The sequence below is a fragment of the Bison bison genome, unplaced genomic scaffold, assembly GCF_000754665.1.
Source record: "Bison bison bison isolate TAMUID 2011002044 unplaced genomic scaffold, Bison_UMD1.0 scf7180017864094, whole genome shotgun sequence".
NCBI classification, from domain to species: Eukaryota; Metazoa; Chordata; class Mammalia; order Artiodactyla; family Bovidae; genus Bison; species Bison bison.
This window is the reverse complement of record NW_011494666.1, coordinates 2156626-2178276: the sequence shown is the minus strand read 5'-3', so window position 1 is coordinate 2178276 and position 21651 is coordinate 2156626. Positions and strand designations below refer to the sequence as shown.

General features: G+C 39.5%; 1 protein-coding gene and 1 non-coding gene across 2 annotated transcripts in view; both read left to right on the top strand.

Moving 5' to 3' along the window:
- JAM2 (junctional adhesion molecule 2) overlaps window positions 1–21651 on the top strand; it is a gene marked incomplete at its 5' end in the record, with an annotated part of 83476 nt that overhangs the window by 33047 nt on the left and 28778 nt on the right. Inside the window, one exon of the mRNA XM_010838470.1 lies at window positions 20714–20779. Within this exon, the coding sequence (XP_010836772.1) occupies window positions 20714–20779 (66 nt within the window). The remainder of the gene's footprint in view (window positions 1–20713; window positions 20780–21651) is intronic.
- On the top strand, window positions 7104–7175 carry TRNAQ-UUG. The gene has a single exon. It is a non-coding gene; the product is annotated as a tRNA-Gln (tRNA).

Here is a 21651-nt window from a genome sequence, read left to right as displayed (position 1 = left end):
GTTCATTCCAAAGGAGATCAGTCCTGGGTGTTCTTTGGAAGGACTGATGCTAAAGCTGAAACTCCAGTACTTTGGCCACCTCATGCGAAGAGTTGACTCATTGGAAAAGACTCTGATGCTGGGAGGGATTTGGGGCAGGAGGAGAAGGGGCTGACAGAGGATGAGATGGCTGGATGGCATCACCGACTCAATGGACATGAGTTTGGATGAACTCTGGGAGTTGGTGATGGACAGGGAGGCCTGGCGTGCTGCAGTTCATGGGATTGCAAAGAGTCGGACACGACTGAGTGACTGAACTGAACTGAACTGATAAGCATTTATAAATAGAAACCTATATTATGTTACTATAAGTTGTTTTCCTTTTATTTCTCCTTAATATTAAAGATGGAGAAGGCAATGGCAACCCACTCTAGTACTCCTACCTGGAAAATCCCATGGATGGAGGAGCCTGGTAGGCTGCAGTCTATGGGGTTGCTAAGAGTTGGACACGACTGAGCAACCTCACTTTCACTTTTCACTTTCCTGCATTGGAGAAGGAAATGGCAACCTACTCCAGTGTTCTTGCCTGGAGAATCCCAAGGATGGGGGAGCCTGGTGGGCTGCATCTATGGAGTCACACAGAGTCGGACACGACTGAAGCAACTTAACAGCAGTAGCAATATTAAAGAAATACTACATTTAATTTTCCAAATTCTGTATATATATTCATACACATGAATATATATAGTGTTATATTATCTATAAATTTTGTTTCAGGAACATTAAAAAAAGGGCTTTCCAGGTGGTGCAGTGGTAAAGAATCCACCTGCCAATGCAGGATAATAAAAAAAGGCATCAAAAATTTATTACGCAAAGAGATTCTGATAGTGCTGAGGACCAATTAATTAAAATATATAAATTTAAATTACATGAATTTCATATTTGCCCTAAATTCTTCAGTGTGTGGCAGTTGAAGATAGGAAATTTATAACATATTCTATTTCTAGAGAACCAACTTTTCCCTTTCTGAGGTCCATTTTTAGCTGATATGAAAAAAAAAGTTAAATAGGAGAAAAATGTTAAAAATAATGACTTTACAGACTGTACTACAGAAAAACTACATGTGCATGTATGCATATTTCACTACCATATGCTAGTTTTTTTTTTCTTTTATATGTAGTGAAGGTATTGCTAGTTTAGAGTTATGGAGGAGAAGGGGGCGACAGAGGATAAGATGGTTGGATGGCATCACTGACTCAATGGACATGAGTTTGAGCAAACTCCGAGAGATGGTGAAGGACAGGGAAGCGTGCGTGGTGCACTACAGTCCGTGGGGTCTCAAAGAGTCAGACACGACTTAGCGACTGAATAACAAGTATCAGTATTACTTTTAGCTTTTTGTACAAAGAGGCTATAGATTTTTAATATTGTCAAAGAAATGTTAAAATATAACTAAAGCTTAATACTTTAATTTGACTAGTCTTCCCTACTGGAAGGCTTCCCTGATAGCTCAGTTGCCTGCAATGCAGGAGACCCCGGTTCGATTCCTGGGTTGGGAAGATCCACGGGAGAAGGGATAGGCTACCTACTCCAGTACTCTTGGGCTTCCCTTGTGGCTCAGCTGGTAAAGAATCCACCTGCAATACAGGAGACCTGGGTTCAATCCCTGGGTTGGGAAGATCCCCTGGAGAAAGGAAAGGCTGCCCACTCCAATATTCTGGCCTGGAGAATTCTATGGACTATACAGTCCATGGGCTCACACAGAGTCGGACATGACAGAGAGACTTTCACATTCATTGGTCTAGTATGTCAGGTATTGTGCTACTTAAAAATATATATAGTTTATAGTATATTTAAAATATATTTTACATTAGATATATATTTATAGTACATATAAAATACAGTAAAAGAATTTGTACATCTGATTTGAAGACAAAACATGTTCAGTCTTGTTTAAACAGACATTTAATTACCTCCTTTTGTGTGTTGGAGAAAGAAATGGCAATCCACTCCAGGACTATTGCCTGGAAAATCCCTTGGACAGAGGAGCCTGGTAGGCTACAGCCCATGGGGTCGAAAAGAGTCAGACACGACTGAGCGACTTCACATTCACTTTTTGTGTGTTAACCACACTATAGGTACAAATGTGTTGGACAGTTCCTAATATCACCATGTACCAACACTACCCAATGAAAGAATCAGATATGTTTGTAAGATGGTTTGTAAAAATGAGCAAATATGGGCTTGTGAAAAATGCTCTGTCGGGTGGATGGATGAGTATGTATAGAAGGACAGAAGGGGTGGAGAAGGCTTTTCCTTTCCTGATATTTCAGCGGGGAGTTGACTTAAACAGAGACATTCACCATTTCTCAGGGGAGTGTTGAAGAGCTGGCATTTTCGGCAAAGAGAATGGAGACTGCAAAGGCATTTGGAGTGGAAAGAACCTGTGTGAATGGGATCCCTATGGTGGGTGACTTGAATATAGGGTATGGTAGTAGTGGTTGAGGGGGAGACTGAAAGACAGGAACTAGCGTTGGAAGGCCACTTGAAGGAACTTGGAATTCCTCCTGAAGGCAAAGGGAAAGCTCTGAAGGAAGCTAAGTGTTGATCAGATTTGTTTTCAGAATCTATAACTCTTGTAGGAGTCAGGCAGATGAGTTGTGAACTTGTCCACAACTGTATCTGTATTCATTCTTAGCTGTTTCCCTCCTGAATCGAAGAAGAGTTTCTCTTGTTAAAAGCCAGTTCCTTACCTGTGGTCATTATGCTCTTCTAGGCTCCCTGAGTCTTTTTCTTAAGCAATTATTCCCTATCTCATGTATCTTCAACTTAAGGTCATTGTTAGCTCTTTTATCACAGGCTTGTACAGTTAAGGCTCCACAGTTTGGAGAGGGGAAAAAACATGCCATGATTCTGTAGCCAAACACTGTGAATTGTTGGTCTATATTTATTTTCTCCATTTTTTACTGACCATTCAACCCACATCAAACTGCCCCTTTCCACGCCATTGCAATCACTAGCATTATATCACCTGAAACTTATTAGTTCCTAAATTCATGACTTCAGTTCAGTTCAGTTCAGTCACTCAGTCTTGCTGCTACTGCTGCTGCTGCTAAGTCGCTTCAGTCGTGTCCGACTCTTCGTGACCCCACGGCAACCCACTCCAGTACTCTTGCCTGGAAAATCCCATGGATGGAGGAGCCTGGTAGGCTGCAGTCCATGGGGTCTCAAAGAGTCTGACACGACAGAGTGACTTCACTTTCACTTTTCACTTTCATGCATTGGAGAAGGAAATGGCAACCCACTCTAGTACTCTTGCCTGGAAAATCCCATGGATGGAGGAGTGTGGTAGGCTACAGTCCATGGGGTCACAAAGAGCTGGACACAACTGAGCGACTTCACTTCACTTCACTTCACTCTCAATCGTCTACATATTTTTTTCTTGGACTTTTTTTCTTGTTCTCCTCTAAGTCATAGTTCTTCTTGGAAAATAGCTAAGAATGAATACAGATGTGAACAAATTCATGATTCATCTGCCTGACTCTTACAAGAGTTAGATTCTGAAAACACAGCCTGATCATTCTTAGCTTTCTTCAGAGCTTCCCCCTTTGATTCCTTAGCGTACTACAAGCTCTGAAAAAATTCTACAGTAGATAACTTTGTTTAGCTTGCTTACCCAGTGTTTGTCAAATCTTTATGATTGTGGAAATTTCATCCTTCTTTGAAATGCTAAATGTCAGTGGCCAATCTGAGGGATAGATGACAGAAAAAGAAATCAGAAAAAAGAATCAAGAGGAAATGGTGTCAAAAAACCCACCAAATGTGGCAAATCTTTAACTGCTATTTAATTTTATCAAAGTAGATTCAAAAGGAAAGCTCCATGGGTAGTCAAGATGTTATTCAGAGCTTCCACTGGAGAACTTCCTGGAGGTGATAAGATTTAAGAGGGACCTTGAATATTGGAAAGAATCTTAATGGAGAATTTTAGAGCCCACACTTCCCTTCCAAGTGAAGACTATGTGAAAATGATAAGGAAGATTAAAAAACATGTTCTTGAAGTGTATTTGTTAAGACTTAAAAGACAGTGATTGATTTTGTAAGGTTGTTCTAGATCAGCTTTCTCAGAAAATAGTTGATTACAGAACATTTTTAAAAATTACAGTGTGTTGCCGAATCTCCAAAAGGAACAAAGAAGAGTTGTATTAAACACTTCAAAATTAATTTATTACTGTAACTCTTTATGATGCTTGTATTAGTCAGAATTCTCCAGAGAAGCAGAGTCAATGGGATATGTGTGTGTGTGTGTGTATGTGTGTGTGTGTGTGTGTGTAGATAGGTGTGCTGTGCTGTGCTAAGTCACTTCAGTTGTGTCTGACTCTTTGCAATCCTATGTACCATAGCCCGCCAGACTCCTCTGTCCATGGGATTATCCAGGCAAGAGTACTGGAGTGGGTTGCCATGTTCTCCTCTAGGGGATCTTCCCAACCCAGGGATCAAATCGACACCTCTTATGTTTCCTGCATTGGCAGGTAGCTTCTTTACCACTAGTACCACCTGGGAAAGCCCAGATAAATAGGTAGATTGATTTATTTTAAGGAACTGGCTCATGTGATTAAGAAGGCAAGCAAATCCAAAATCTGCACAGTGGTCCAGCAAGCTGGAGACCCAGGAAGAGCCAGTGCTGCAGTTTAAGTTCCAAGGCTGTCTGTAGGAAGAATTCCCTCTTGCTTGGGGAAGGTCAGTCTTTTGTTCTATTCTGAACTTCTACTGATTAGTTGAGGCCCACCCACACTATGGAGGGGAATCTGCTTTACTCAAATTCTACCTACTTGAATGTTAATCTCATCCAAAACACTGTCATGAAAACATCCAGAATAATGTTTGACCACATATCTGTGCATTGTGGTCTAGCCAAGTTGACACAAAATTAACCATCACAGTGCTGTTTTAAATTGTGCATAAAAACTTTTAAAAAGCAAATAATTTTGTTTTAAAAATAAAATTTATCTATGTAATTATTAACATTAGAATTTTTTATTAAATTTATTTTTACTTTTAAGTGACAGAGATATGTTTACAAGAATGGTGATTTATGGAATTTAAAATCACATTTAAAGTAACTACTCAGATATTTTAGGAGTTGATTTCTATCATTTTTAGCATCAAATATATTCGTATGTTTAATTTTTTGTTGCTGCTGTGCTGTGCTTAGTTGCTCAGTCATGTCTGACTCTGTGTGACCCCATGAACTGTAGCCCGCCAGGCTCCTCTGTCCATGGGGATTCTCCAGGCAAGAATACTGGAGTTGGTTGCCATGCCCTTCTCCAGGGGATCTTCCCAACCCAGGGATTGAACCCAGGTCTCCTGCATTGCTGGTGGATTCTTTACCATCTGAGACACTAGGGAAGCCCCTTTTTGTTGCTATATTATATTAAAATTGACTCCCCACAGTGATGTTGTAATAAACTAAGAGTTTTATTTTCAAATTGGTGGCTTCAAATTTTTTCATTGTTTAGTCTTGTGCATCTCTTCCTTAATTTAAGAAATTAAGCATAGCTCTTTATATTCCATTTTCATTTCCCCCAAAGTTAACTTCCTTTCTTCATTTGGCAAATATTTATTGAGTATCCACTATACACCAAGCATTATTGTTGTCTCTTAGCATATTGATAAAGACATAAAGGCCCCTGTCCTCAATGTGTGTGCTGTGCTAAGTCACTTCAGTTGTGTCCGACGTTTTATGACCTTACAGACTGCAGCCCACCAGGCTCCCTCTGTCCATGGGATTTTCCAGGCAAGAATACTGGAGTGGTTTCCGTGTCCTCCTCCAAGTGATCTTCCCAACCCAGGGATCGAACTCACATCTGTCATGTGTCCCTGCATTGGCCAGCAGGTTCTTTACCACTGGTGTCATCTGGGAAGCCCCTTCCCCTCAATACATAAGCACATTATATGCCATGTTAGAATGACAGCTGAAATGGAAAAAAAAAGAAATCAAAACAAGATAAAGGAATTGGGAGTTTGGAAAGGAAAAGGTCAGGTGAAGGTGAGGTTGTGATATTATTAGGGTCATCAGAGTAGACCTCATCAGGGAGGTATCTTGAGAATAAACTTGAAGAAGTGAGACACTTAGTAGGCATCTGAAGGAAGAGGCTTTCAGGCAGAGAAAATAGTCAGAGCCTGGCCTGTTTTAGGATGAAGAAGGAGGCCTTTGTCCTTAGAGCAAATGTTTAGGAAAGTGTTAAGGAAAGTCTGAAAGGCAATGAGGCCAAGTTGTATAGGACTTTTACCTTTATCTGGTGAAATGAACTAATCTAAGGTGCCACAATCTGATTTAGCATTTTAAAGCATCATCTTAATGGACGTGTTGAGATTAAATTCTACAGGGGGTCGGACAGAGTAGAAGGTTGGTCAGGAGTCTACTGCAGTGATCCAGGCAAGAGACAGTGGTGCTCATACCACATGGTACAATGGAAGTAGTGAGAAGGGCCAGTTTCTGGATGCATTTTGAAGCTAGAGCTTGTAGGTTAGCTGAGAAATTGGATATGGTATGGACTTTGGGCAGTGGGACCATTAAGTAGAGCTGTGAGATTTTTGGCCACAATAACCAGAATATCATTTGAGGTAGGGAAGGTGGAGCCGATTTAGAAAAAAAGATGAGACTTGTACATAGTGTTTGAAATGTCTGTTAGAGCTTCAAGATTGAATAGGCGTTTAGATTTGAGTCCAGAGTTCATCAGAGACACCTAAACCAGAGATATGTGTTTGGGAGTTAACATCTGGGAGCATTTAATGCCATGAGTTTGGATCACATCATTAAGGAAGTATAGACAGAGAAGAGAAAATGTCCCAGGGTAAGACCCATGAGAAGGAAAACCAGACAGGTGTGTTGTCTTGGACTGGAAATGATACAAGGGAGAAGGGTATGGTGAACTGTGTCAGATGAAGGTAGGTAGGGAAGGCGTCATCAAAAATCATGTTTTACAAATGACAAAACACTGTTCACAGAGGCTGTACCTGTCCCAAAAGTGTCAAAGCAAGAACTGAATCTTCGGGCTTCCTTCTCTAAGCAGCCACTGTAATGAAGTCAAGCTGGTCATTTTAAAAGGAAGAAAAGTGGGCGTTTCCTGGTGGTCTAGTGGTTAGGATTCGGCACTTTGACTGCTGTGGCCTGGGTTCAATCCCCAGTTGGGGGACTGAGATCCCACAAGCTGCACAGCACGTCCAAAATAAATAAGTAAATGAAAAGGAAGAAAAACTAATAACCATAAGGATTCATTTTCTATTCTTACAGTCCATCCTAATATATGATTACTATGGAATCATTTGTGAAACACTGAATTTGCATCACCACTTGGGATAAAAAACAATGTGGAGTGAGGAGAGGGAGAGGAAAAACAAATGTTTGTAGAGAATGGACCCTGGGCCATGTTCAAGGCTAAGCGGTCAGATACTTGGTTTAATTTAATCTTTGCAACCAATAAGGAAGGCATTATTATTTTCATTTTACCTAAATGGGAACTAAGGTTTATAAGGTCAAGGCTGTAGCTTTCCCAAGGCCATGTGACTAGTCATTCATAGCCTGGTGGTTTTAAGCCTAGCTAAACCTCATTTCTTTTCTGCCAGTTCTGACTTCCTGAAGACAAAAAATGATTCTGTTTGCATCTGGCACAAAGACTTCAGTTCAGTTCAGTTCAGTCGCTCAGACTACCCTTTCCTCACCCATCTGGACTTTAATATTGCTTTCTGTTTGATTGTAGATAATATTCAATCAAAAAGCCAATCCGTGGAAGGTGGCATTGTTGGCAGTACAATACTCTTCAGCTGTTTATACTCAGAGGTGCGAAGTCAGTTCTAATACTTCCTCATCAAAAACTTGAAATGCTAAGACTGACTCTGCGTGCGTGCCTGCTCAGTTGCTCAATCATGTCCAACTCTTTGAAACCCCATGGCCTGCAGCCTGGCAGGTGCCTCTGTCTTCCCAGTCAAGAATACTGGAGCAGGTTGCCATTTCCTTCTTTAGGGACTCTTCCCAACCCAGGGATCGAGCCCATGTCTCCTGCGTCTCCAGCCCTGGCAGACAGATTCTTTCCTACTGTGCCACCTGAGAAGCCCCCAAGGCTGACTTTATATAGTTAAAAATATATATTTGGCTGATTCTGCCACAGACTCAGTCTTCCTCATGCTGCATAGGATGTCAAAGTCATTTCATCTGAAATATGTTATGGCAGATAGACTTTTACATACCGTATTTGGACACAAATACCTTTGTTTACCTTTTTAATACTTGATCTGAATAAATATCAAAAATTGGATTTCTAATAGGACATACTCATTTTCTGACCATTCCAGGGTGCAGCTGTGTAGGCCCCGCTGACTCAAATGTATGCAGATTGTCTTGGTTATGTTGAGCTGCTGTCCCTAAAATACCACAGACTGGATAGCCACAAACATTCATGTCTCACAGTTCTTGGCTAGAAGTCCAAGATCAATGTGCTGGAAGACGTGGCATCTGTGAGAGCCTGTTCCCTGGTTGCAGACCGCCAAATTCTTCTTTTGTTTTTTTTTTTTTTAAACAGCTTTATTGAGATATAATTCACATATCATACAATTCACCCTTTTAAAGTAGATAATTCAATGGGTTTTTTTTTTAGCATAGTCACAGATATGTGCAACTGTCACCACTATCCAATTCCAAAATAGCTCCATTATCTCCAAAAGAACCTCATAGCTAAACAGTCACTCTCCATTTCCACCTTCCCCAGCCCCTGGCCACTACATGCTGTTTTCTGTCACTGGATTTGCCTATTTCATAAAAATGGAATCATATAATATGTGATCTTTGTGACTGACTTCTTTCACTTATCATAATATTTTCAAAGTTTATCCATATTTTAGCATGTTATCGGTATGGCATTCTTTTACATTGTCAAATAATATGCCATTGTATGGAGAAACCTCATTTTGTTTATCCATTCATCAGTTGATGGACATTTGGTTTGTTTTCACTTTGGGGGTGTTTTGAATAGTGGAGACTGCAAACTCCTTGTATATGCACATGGTGGAGAGTGTGAGGGTGCTCTCTGGGGTCCCTTTTTATGAGGACACTAATCCTATTCATGAGGGTTCCATCCTCATGACCTAATCACCTCCCCCACACCCTACCTCTTAATACCATCACATTAGGGGTTAGGATTTCAACATTTAATTGTGGGGAGAAACAAACATTCAGCCCATAACACAGATGTTCTTTAAATCACTTCTTTCACTTGGCCTGTTTGACAGGCCCTAAAAAGTATGTTTTGCTGTTAGCTCACAGATGTGTAGGATCGGTTTTGAAATAAAAGAATGAGTCAGAGAACTGACTTTATCTTGGACTTGAGTACCCTAGAAATCACAGTAGCTAACCCAAAGCAGTCTTGCCTGACAGTAGTAAGATATGACAGTTAAGCAATGCCAAGCCATTGTTTCCCAGTTCTGCACTTCAAAATAAGTGGTTCTTGTTCCTTTGGCTTCCTGAAGATTAATCAAAGGAAACATGAAGCAACAATAAACTGGGAAGTTTTCCCTTAGTTTTCAAATCTCTCCTGGAAGCATTTATGGTAATAGAATTTAATTAATAACACATGTGTGAAGTGTAAGGGCTAAAACTTTTATGAATCATCCATCAGGAGAGTTGAAAAATAAAATCTATACCACTCTCATATTTTAAGAATTAAAATTTGAGAAAGAAATTACAATTTAATTGGTCACATAGAATCTTAGTATTTTAAAGGTTGAGCTATCAGAAAGTGGACTCTGGAGACCATTGTCTGTATTGTGTGTGTGCTAAGTTGCTTCAGTAGTGTCCGACTCTTTGCCACCCTACGGACTGTAGCCCACCAGGTTCCTCTGTCCATGGGATTCTCTAGGCAAGAATACTGGAGTGGGTTGCCATGCCCTCCTCCAGGGGATCTTTCTGACCCAGGGATCGAACCCACGTCTCTCACTTCTCCTGCCCTTGTAGGTGGGTTCTTTACCACTAGCACCACCCGGAAAGCCCCACCTTCTCTACCATGGGTGGTCAAATTAGAAAGAAAAATAAATAAATTCATTAATAAGGAGCCGTCCATAATTGTGTTCAAGAATGAATTATTTAGAGTTCTCATTAAGAAAAATTTTACCAAAAAACAGCATTTTCCTTGGAAATTTTACAAAATGCACACAAATTCCTGGGTCCTGTCCACGTCCAGGGCCTTAGGAGGTGTCCAGGCAAGGGAGGATTCCAAAGCTTAAACGGTATTAAACTCATGGTCGGCCTGTCTCCTGTTGTGTATCTCTTCATTATATTTTTATAAGTCTTCTAATTCAGAAAAAGATAAAAAACATCAGCAGTGCTCTAGCTTCTTTTGAGAAATGCAAAGATAACTTCATTTGCTGATTATACTTTTAACAAATGGGTGATGTTAGAGATCTTTTTGATACTTTCAATGCTAGTCTCTGTAAAACACGGCTTCCCTGGTGGCTCAGATTCTAAAGAGCCTGCCTACAAGGTGGGAGACCTGGGTTTGATCCCTGGGTTGGGAAAATCCCCTGGAGAAAGAAATGGCAACCCATTCCAGTATTCTTGCCTGGAGAATTCCATGGACGGAGGGGCCTGGTGGGCTATGGTCCATGGGGTTACAAATAGTTGGACATAACTGAACATATTTTGTAAAACAATTTATACTCATAGCTGTATGTTCATGCTTTCAAAAAATGAACTTTTTGTTTTACACTATTGTTAATGGTTTTTGAAATTCACTCAGTAAGGTAGAGAGGTAAAACTCTTGAAGTGTAAAGAAAGTTTAAAACAAACATCTGTATAGAATAGGGGATAGAGAGCTTAGTAGATGGTAGAGAGCTATCTTCTCACGTGCATCACTTAAGTGGACCGATAAACATCACATGACTCTAGAATGACCATTTCATTGTCCCCTGACCCAGACAGTCACTGAGTAATCTGTATTGTCAGCTGTTGGAACTTTCTATACAGGTTCGCACACTGTAGAGATTCAGAACCAGAGTTCAAAATCCAGATCCAGAAACTTGGTTTTAGCTCTTTGAACAGAGCTGATCAAAATTCTGGGGAAATGATTTATATTGCCTCTTCTCAAAAGTTATTTATTTGAGAATTAGTGTGTTCATTGCTTCTGAAAAATGTAACTATCAAATGCTGGTGGCAGTATTGAACTTTTAATCTTAAAAAACTATATTGAAGCTTAATGATGTCTCTGCTTTTTAATACACTGTCTAGAATTGTCATAGTTTTTCTTCCAAGGAGCAAGTATCTTTTAATTTCAGGCATATTTAAAAGCAGAGACATTATTTTGCCAACAAAGGTCCGTCTAGTCAAAGCTATGGTTTTTCCAAGAGTCATGTGTGGATGTGAGAGTTGGACTATAAACAAAGCTAAGCACCAAAGAATTGATGCTTTTGAACTGTAGTGTTGGAGAAGACTCTTGAGAGTCCCTTGGACTGCAAGGAGATCCAACCAATCAATCCTAGAGGAAATCAGTCTTGAATATTCATTGGAAGGACTGATGCTGAAACTCCAATACTTTGGCCACCTGATGTGAAGAACTGACTCATTGGAAAAGAACCTGGTGCTGGGAAGGATTGAAGGCAGGAGGAGAAGGGATGACAGAGGATGAGATGGTTGGATGGCATCACTGACTCTATGGCCATGAGTTTGAGTAAGCTCCAAGAATTGGTGATAAAGAAGCCTGGCGTGCTTCAGTCCATGGGGTCACAAAGAGTTGGACATGACTGAGCAACTGAACTGAATTATCTCCCATTTTATTATCCTGACCTTTATTCCTTGTGCCTGTGACATCTTTAGTAATGATTTCTTATTTTGCACTCACATAGTGTTAGGACCATTACTTCCTGGCACCTTAATCTTAGGGAGAACCAATTAAAACATTGAATGGTTGATATTTATGCCTTGCTTTGAGTATGTGATTCTTATTAACATCAATATTGGAAGACAGCAGTTCTTCATCTTATCTTGAGGGTCTACTGGATTTGAGTGGACTGCTGTTATCTATCTAAAATGTATAATCAGTGCCACTGGTTAATGAATTGTGTTTGGCTGAGGTCGTCACTTTAGGAATATCAAAGAAAAATCTCAGAATGGCTGAAGGACTTCTTTCATGTCCTAGTGTGGAGTATCTGGTAAGAAATTCACCCACTGATGGCTTTCCAATGCTGTTGATCACTATTAAGCATTTGAAGACTTTGAAATTTCCAAGAACTTATTTTATTGTAAGAAGTTAATTTATTTGCTTCATTGTGGATATCACATGAAAAAATTTAATTGTCTGGTTGTTTGGGTCACTGAATGCTGTGAAAGTTTCCCTAAATTTACTAATGTGTATAATATTATGAAAACAACTGATACTCAGTTCCAAGACACCAATTCTCGTTCTTTTCAGTTCAGTCACTCAATCGTGTCCGACTCTTTGCAACTCCATGAACCAAAGTATGCCAGGCCTCCGTGTCCATCACTAACTCCCAGAGTTCACCCAAACCCATGTCCATCAAGTCAGTGATGCCATCCAACCATCTCATCCTCTGTCAGCCCCTTCTCCTCCTGCCCTCAGTCTTTCACAGCATCAGGGTCTTTTCAAATGAGTCAGCTCTCCGCATCAGGTGGCCAAAGTACTGGAGTTTCAGCTTCATCATCAGTCCTTCTAGTGAACACCCAGGACTGATCTTTAGGATGGACTGGTTGAATCTTCTTGCAGTCCAAGTGACTCTCAAGAGTCTTTTCCAACACCACAGTTCAAAAGCATTAATTCTTCAGTGCTCAGCTTTCTTTATAGTCCAACTCTCACATCTATACATGACCACTGGAAAAACCATAGCCTTGACTAGACAGACCTTTGTTGGCAAAGTAATGTCTCTGCTTTTTAATTTGCTATCTAGGTTGGTCATAACTTTCCTTCTAAGGAGTAAGTATCTTTTAATTTCATGGCTGCAATCACCATCTGCAGTGATTTTAGAGCCCAGAAAAATAAAGTCAGCCACTGTTTCTACTGTTTCCCCATCTATTTGCCATGAAGTGATGGGACCGGATGCCATGATCTTAGTTTTCTGAATGTTGAGCTTTAAGCGAACTTTTTCACTCTCTTCCTTCACTTTCATCAAGAAGCTGTTTAGTTCTTCTTCACTTTCTGCCATAAGGGTGGTGTCATCTCGTTCTTTTACTCAAATGATTAAAAAATTGGAAAAGGGGAGGAGGCATAAAACTTTTGTGCAGTATATAACAGATAAGCAGAGTTTGTTCAAATTCATTCACTCATCATAAACATTTGCCAATTAATACTTTCTCTGTTAAAATGGAAATTTGTTATATATTCCCTGAATAATGTTTTTACAACCCTAAATATTGATAATGCGTGTGAAATTGTCTGCAGCGTGTCTGACTATATCATGTTTGATACTGATCTCTCCCAGTGCCTTGCACTGATGTGAGGATGGGGGGTGAAGGGTGGGGGGGGAGGAGGCCTGTGGACTCAGACAAAACTGGCTGTAAATAGGCGCACATCTCCGCTTCCCTGCTTTCTAGTGTCATGACCTTGAGCAAGGTCCTTAACCTCTTTCAGTTGTCACATCTGTCAAAGAAAGATATTCACATAATGGAGTCACATCTTTGTTAGATGCTAGGTTCTTAAGGGGAAAATTTATTCATTGTCAAAATCACCCTGGAATTCTTTAGGTCATCATTAACTCACCAGGACTTCAGCCACCCGGTAACTCCCAAGTCAGAAACATCGCTTTATTTCTCCTTGCATTTTGGTGTAGTTTCTCTTTCTTGGAAAACAGGATGCCAATGTCTCATTAAGAGGAAGGGCCGGAACGGTTGGAGACTAGAAGGACATGTTCGTGTGTGTGTCTGTTTCCCTTTTCCTTCTCCCTCCTCCCTCTCTCTTCTCTCCCTCCCCTTCTGTGACCTGTTATGGCTGAATGACAGACAGTGAGAGAGATGAGTATATTGTCTAATATATCCTTATTTCTACCTCAGGTTACTTTCTGTCCATATAAATATTTATCTGTAATAAATATTGGATGGTATTATTGTTGCTGCTAGCCCTGTGGATCTCACATTTGTTGCTCTAGGGACTTCCCTGGCAGTCCAGTGCTGAAGACTCTAAGCTTCCCCTGCAGTGGGATGTGGGTCTGATCCCCGGTCAGGGAACCAAGATCCTGAGTGCCTCATGGCATGGTCACAAAATGAAAAAAAAATTTTTTTTCACTCTAATAATTGTATATAAGTGATTTTCAAAGCCATATGACTATTAATTTTTATTTTTGAAAATAACTTACACCCACAATATTTATTACTTGGTTCTATGCATGGTATTCTCTGTAATGTACTTTTAAAAGAAACAAAGCCTCTGTAATATGTCAGTTTTTCCCAATCATGTTTTTAATGAAAAGTAGTAATTTAAAAAATTTTTAATTTTTTTTTTCCTATGTCACTTTTAAAAAAATTTTTAATTGGAGGCTAATTACTTTATAATACCATGATGGTTTTTGCCATACATTGACATGAATCAGCCACAGGTGTACATGTGTTCCCCATCATGACCCTCCCTCCCACCTCCCTCCCCATCCCATCCCTCAGGGTCATCCCAGTGCACCAGCCCTGAGCACCCTGTCTCATGCATTGAACCTGGATTGGCGATCTATTTCATATATGATAATATACATGTTTCAATGCTGTTCTTCAAATCATCCCACCCTTGCCTTCTCCCACAGAGTCCAAAAGCCTATTATTTACGTCTGTGTCTCTTTAAATTTTTTTATTTATTTAGTTTTAGTACCAAAAACATTTTCTATTGGGGTATAGCAGATTGACAATGCTGTGATAGTTTCAGTTGAGCAGTAATAGAAACATGTGTATGTATGGGCTGAGTCCCTCCACTGAAAAGTGTTAATTGAAATAACATTTTTATAGTAAACTTTTAAATTGTGGTGGTGTAAATACATATTTATTCTTAGTCAAGCTAAACTATTCTAGGTGGGTGATAGACAGTATAAGAACTTTCATTCTTACAGTCAGGGGTGGAGAAAAGAAACAAAAATATTTTATTTGACTGAAAGGAATTACTTGACTTGGAGTTTAGCAGTTATGGAAACAATCATTGCTTAACCTTACTTTATGAACTTCGGCCAGCAGCTCTGGAACACATCCATAACTGTGAGAGATGTTTTGTAGCTAAGTTTAAAACAATTGTTGACCTCAACCAGTGGACCTACATGACAGTTTTTTGTTTATTTTTATACTTAACTTACTCACGATAAGTGAAGGAAAAAAAAAAAATCAGTTCAAGAAAGCAGCCAACAGAGCCTATTCCTAAAATCTTCCAGTGAAATGTTTATACAGAACATTTTGTTTTCATCCATAGAGTTATTGTGTGTAAGTTAGGGAAATAAAACTGAATTTGAGGACTTAGACTGGAAATTCTCTTTTCAAAATTTAGAACTTTCTGTGTAAGCTCAACATAAGTGACCATACTTTAAAAAATATTTTTGCTTAATGAAAGGCAAACCTTGAAGTAAATAGAATTGGAGCAAGAAGAAGATCCTTCAAATTATAGAAAGAAATATTCAGCTACCAAGAAATACTATCTTCATTAATATCATAGACCTAAACCTCTTTATAATTTTTTTGCATTCATAGCTTTTCCAGTGCAACCACTCCTTCATTTTTCTTTCTTGGGACATTTTTTTCTCCTATTCAGATATATACATAGAAAAGTTATGAGAGAATTAAAATTATTGACGTTAACAGCTGTTCTTTTTCATAGAACTTTAAAAGCAAGTTTTGAAAATTGAAGAAATAATTCTCAAAGGAGGTTTTAGCAAGTAGAAAACTGGGAGAAAGCGGTAAGATAATTGAGCCCAGTCCTAGATCTTCCAGTCTCAGATTAGACTAAAGTTTGCCTCAAATGAAAGAAGATCCAAGACTCCTAAAGAAAATAAACATTCTCAGTAGGCAGTGTGGTGGTTGAAAAGCTCACAGACATGATGTGAAGGGAACAAAGATTACCTTTTCCTATTTTGCCAACATTGCCCTTTCAACTGGTTTCTAGGGAATATGAATCTTCATTGTTTTGTCTAAGAGGTGTACTAAAACAGTTCAAAAATCACAAGAAATGCCAGTCATAACTGGACCTTCTCTGAAGGTGCTAATTTACACATTACTTAAGGGGAAAAGAAACTTTTTCAAAGAATATTTCAAAAGTTTCACAGAATGATGGTTTAGAATCAGAATCAACTGCCAAAAACATTCAGCCATCATGTCATTTAAGCGTAGGTGTAATTCACAAGGACCCATGAGGCCCTGTCTTTCCTCCAGCTCATTTAAGAGGATACTGGCTTGGCCAGCTTACTCTCCCCTTCCTCTGCGCCCTGAAATTTTCCAAACCCTCCCTTTGGACTCTGCAAAATAAAATTGAGGAAGGAGAGGAGAAGCTGGAAAAGAAAGATGTGAGGGGTGGGGAGAGGGTCGGAGGACTGCAGGACATATACTGGTATGTGACAGAAGTATGTGGAAAAGGGGAAATAGAGTGTTTTAAAAGAGTTCTTAGACCCATTTATGGTTTTTGAAATACACAAGAAAAGGAGTAATTTTGAAATTATTCTTTGGTGGTCTCAATCCCTCCCTAAGACTGAGCCAGATGGGTTAACTGGTTTATGCGGATAAATTTTCTCAAGTATCAATAAAAAGGAGCAGTTCAGGCCTGCATTCTTCACATAAATTTGCCAGTTTCCTTAGTGAAAATGTTTACATTTCAGGGATATGTAGAACCTGAATAGTTTAACGATGTTGAACAGTTAAGTAGAACTAGACATTTGAGATTTGTAGATTTTTGAGATTTTTAATTTCACAATTAGATTTGCTCTTCAGGCTTCCAAGAGAAGAGACAAAAAGGAAAAAAATAAATTATCCAGTATAGCACGTATTCTTCAGGAAGGATAAAAGCTAGCACAGTAGAAGATTCATTTACATGTCAATCTACAATAGATGAATGATTCAAAGATGCCATGCCATGTGAAAAATTATTCTCTCCTTCCTAGAAGTGTAATAAAGTATTTCATAGTTAAGAAATTCTGATCTCACAGGAACTTTCAAAACCCTTGAACTCATGGTTTCTTGCCACCCTTAAGTCTATTCCTGGGTCATCAAACCAGCCTTAGCTGTAAGTCTAGAGCTGTGGTTCTCAACCCAGTATGACTTGCCCATTCCATCTGCAGGGGACATTTGGCAATGTCTAGAAACATTTTTGGTTGTCAGAACTTGAGGTGGGAGAGTAGGGATACTCCTGAAATCTAGTAGGTAGAAGCCACTGATACTGCAGAGGATACTTTTCCACAACAAAGAATGATCCAATTTCAAATGTCAGTACTTCAGCTTTGAGCAGCTCTTGTCTAGAGTCGTCCCTCTGAAATTACCTTGATATCCTCCCCCTCTAGTCATAGCCCCTTAGCTTCCACCTTCGTGTTATTCTTCTGAGCCAATCCTTGCTTTGATCTTAAGCACCAATTTTTAACCTATCCCATCTTCATTAGATTGGTGGAATTGTCCAACAGGCATCTTTATTAATCTGCAACCCTTCCTCATAGTTCAGCTTGGTGGGAAATGTGCTTTGGGGCCCAGTGTGGAAGAGTAATAAGTAATGTGGACTTTGGGTATCATTGAGATAGGTTCAAATCCCAGCTCTACCACTTACTACTTATATAACTGTGGCCAAGTCTCTCACCTACTCGGTGCCTCAGTTTCTCACCTGAAAAATGTGTATAAAGATGGCACCCTACCATAAATAATTGTTGTGTGAGTTAAGTAAGTTAATACTCGTAAAGCCCTGGGAACGGTGCCTAACATCCAAGTGCCCCACACTACTATGCGTGTGCTCAGTCATGTCCGCCCCTTTGTGACCCCTGGATGGCAGCCCACCAGGCTCCTCTGCTGATGGAATTCTCCAGGCAAGAATACTGGAGCGGGTTGCCATATCCTACTCCCCATTTCCTACGACCTAGGGATCAAACCTGAGTCTCCTTTGTCTCCTGCATTGGCAGGCAGATTCTTTACCACTTTGCCACCTGGGAAGCCCAAGTGCTTCATAAATGTTAGTTATTGTTCTTTCTCAAGAGCTCACTAAGGCCTGTGTCCTCCAACTCACTTCCTCCTCTGTACCCCAAGTCCAGGGAGAAGATATATTTTATTCATGATGGTTTCTCTCAAATGTTTGCCTAAGCTGTGAGTCGTTTCCATTTTCCTCATGGTCAGCGTTTCTAAATATGGAAAGGCAGGAATACCCTGGTTTTCTGTCTCTGGTTTTGGCTACCCACATCCACTCCCTGAGGCAAATAACACTTGACAGCATGAAGGTGGGGAAGGACTAAGAAGGGAAAGGGCAAATATATCAAAATATTGTCCTGAATGCCATGCAGTTCTCAGTCTGCTGTTGAAAACTGGTGAGTAATTGAATGAGAGGGTGGATACCTCATGGGCAGTGCTCAATTTTCTGGCACAGTAACCATGTGGAGTGTGATACCTTTCACTGTATTGGGATTTCATAGGAATAAAGCAAAGTTTTTGAGGGCAGGCAAAGTTCTGTTTTGCCATGAGTTTTTGGTGCCTGTAGGAAATGGGAGACATAGATACCCAAGAGAAAGAGGACTTTTTGAATTTAATCTCAGTAGAGAGATTATAGCCAGAGGTACAGATTTTTCAGCAAATAAATGGTAGTTCAGTCAATAAGAGTATAAAAAATAAATTTTAAAATCAAGAGTATGAAAGATTGTGTAGAAAGGAGTTAGCTGAGTCAGGAAAGCAGTTTCTGGATGAATGGATGGATAAATTGATGAATGGATAAATGCATGGATGGATGGGCAGACAAAGAGAAAGAAGACCCCATGGGGAGACAGAAGGAAGACTAGGAGTGAATCACAGAATTCAAGGAAGTCAAAAGAATCAGATGGCCTGGAGAGATCAAGTAAGGTAAAAACCGTTAAGTGTCCATTGAATATGGCAACAGAGGAGTCATTTTTTACTTGGCAAAAATAGTGTAAGTAAATTATATGAAGACAGAAAACAGATGGTAGAATGAGCAGAGAACTAGCATTTCTAGGATATTATAGAAATAAGTCGTCAAGAAATAACCTTCCTTAGACTTGATGATAAATTTAATTTCATCCTAGATTATTTCATGTATAATTTTTGGGTAGACAGCAGTTGGCCTGCTTTGCCTCAATTGTTTACCCATGATGACCAGCAAGAATGCTTTGCATTAAAATAATTAACATCAGTCTATAGAATATTTTTGACACCTTCGGAAAAGAGTAACTTGTTTTCTGGAACCCTTCATTAGTATTAATTTTGCTCTAACTTCATTTACTTGATTCTTCTCATTAGTAAACAATAAGAAGTTGTCTCATTCATTTGTTCAATAAATATTTATTGTGCTTTGCTTTATTCCAGGCATTGTTCTAGGTATTTGGACTACATCAGAGAATACAACAGATAAATAATCTTGTCCTTGTAGCATTTAAATTTCAGAATTGCATACTAATAGAAAGTGATTGAAATTATTTTTCAACGTGGTCATGAAACTGGGCCATAGAATGACATCTGTGAAGTGAAATAATACAAAATGAGCATATCAGAGATTGAATTAGAAAGTTTTTAGCTCCTGGCTCAGCTACTTTGTTATTTCAGCCTGGATCATGCGTACCACGCTAAATCACTTCCACTATTGAATTTTATCAAGTAAAAGAATTTATGAAAACACCTTTTAAAATGAAAACTTCTCTGTAAGTTTACAGGGATGATGATGATGATGATGTCATCACCATTATCATCATCGTCACATCACTTATCAGACTTCATAATCCATCAGTCATTTCAACTTACGGACCAGTCCTGGAAAAGTCATTGCAGTGTTTAGGAGGAAATCGAATATATTCTGTTTGCATTTTTCATCAGAATTTTATATACAAAGTTTACAAGCATTTTATATTATTTATACATTTCATAGGCAAAAATATGTTAAAGGACTTTATATTTAGGTATAGTCGGGGTTAAGCTCAGAAAACAATTTATAGCCTTACATAGGGCAGTAAAAATAGTTAGCTTTTATTCACAGGGAACAATGATATCTTTGACAGTGCTAAATCACATATTAGGTTGAATTAAGGACACAAACACTTTTTTAAGAATTGAACTTGCAAGAGTGTGTTGTCTGTGGGGACAGCAGGGGTCAGGGGAGGAATGCAAAAAGATTCATGAGTTTTGCTTTGGGAAATGCTTACAGGGCTAAACCGAATTGTAGAAAATGGAAAACACATATATAGTTTGCCTTGGCTTTTCCTGTTTTTTTTTTTTTAATTTATTTTTAATTGGAGGATAATTGCTTTACAATGCTGTGTTAGTTTCTGCTGTTCCACATGTGAATCAGCTATATGTATACTATACATCCCCTCTCTCCTAAGCCTCCCTCCCACTCCACGAGGTGATCACAGAGCACCAAGCTGAGCTCCCTGTGCTAGGTTTTTCAGATTTTGATACTTTAAAACTGAAGTATTATGAATTGTGGGAAACCGTCACCAAACTTTAGGCCAGTTTTCCTTCATACTGCATCCCATTCAGACATTTGATGGACTTTGCACTATTTTAATTATCCTATTTGTTTTCATCTTTCAGATCATAAGGCCTATGGATTCTCTGCCTCAAAAGATCATCAAGTGGTCACAGCAATAGAGTATCAAGGTAGAGTGCCTTGCTCCTTTTCACGAGCTGTATTGTTTGAAGAACTCACGGGGATGACATGCGTGCCTTATTTGTCAGAAACTCACTTCACACTAGCTCCTCTGCTGAAATGCTGCTCCCTGCTCTTTCTACCTTGAGAAGCTTTCTCCACGTCCTCAGCGGAAATTTTGGATGCTCCATGAAAGGCTTGATGTACAAAGAAGCTCTCTTATTACATACAGTATTTGCAGCAAAAAAATCTAATTTGCAAAAAAAGAGATGGAAATCTTGGAAAGTTGCAAGGTTAGCTAGATTTAGTCAATGGAAATTAACACTGCAATTAAACTTCAGTTCAGTTGAGTCTCTCAGTCGTGTCTGACTCTTTGCAACCCCATGAACCGCAGCACGCCAGGCCTCCCTGTCCATCACCAACTCCCGGAGTTCACCCACACCCATGTCCATTGAGTTGGTGATGCCATCCAACCATCTCATCCTCTGTCGGCCCCTTCTCCTCCTGCCCTCAATCCCTCCCAGCATCAGGGTCTTTTCAAATGAGTAGTTCTTCGAATCAGGTGGCCAAAGTATTGGAGTTTCAGCTTCATCATCAGTCCTATCAATGAACACCCAGGACTGATCTCCTTTAGGATGCACTGGTTGAATCTCCTTGCAGTCCAAGGGACTCTCAAGAGTCTTCTCCAACACCACAGTTCAAAAGCATCAATTCTTTGGTGCTCAGCTTTCTTCACAGTCCAACTCTCACATCCATACATGACCACTGAAAAAACCATAGCCTTGATTAGACAGACCTTTGTTGACAAAGTAACGTCTCTGCTTTTGAATATGCTGTCTAGGTTGGTCATAACTTTCCTTCCAAGGAGTAAGCGTCTTTTGGA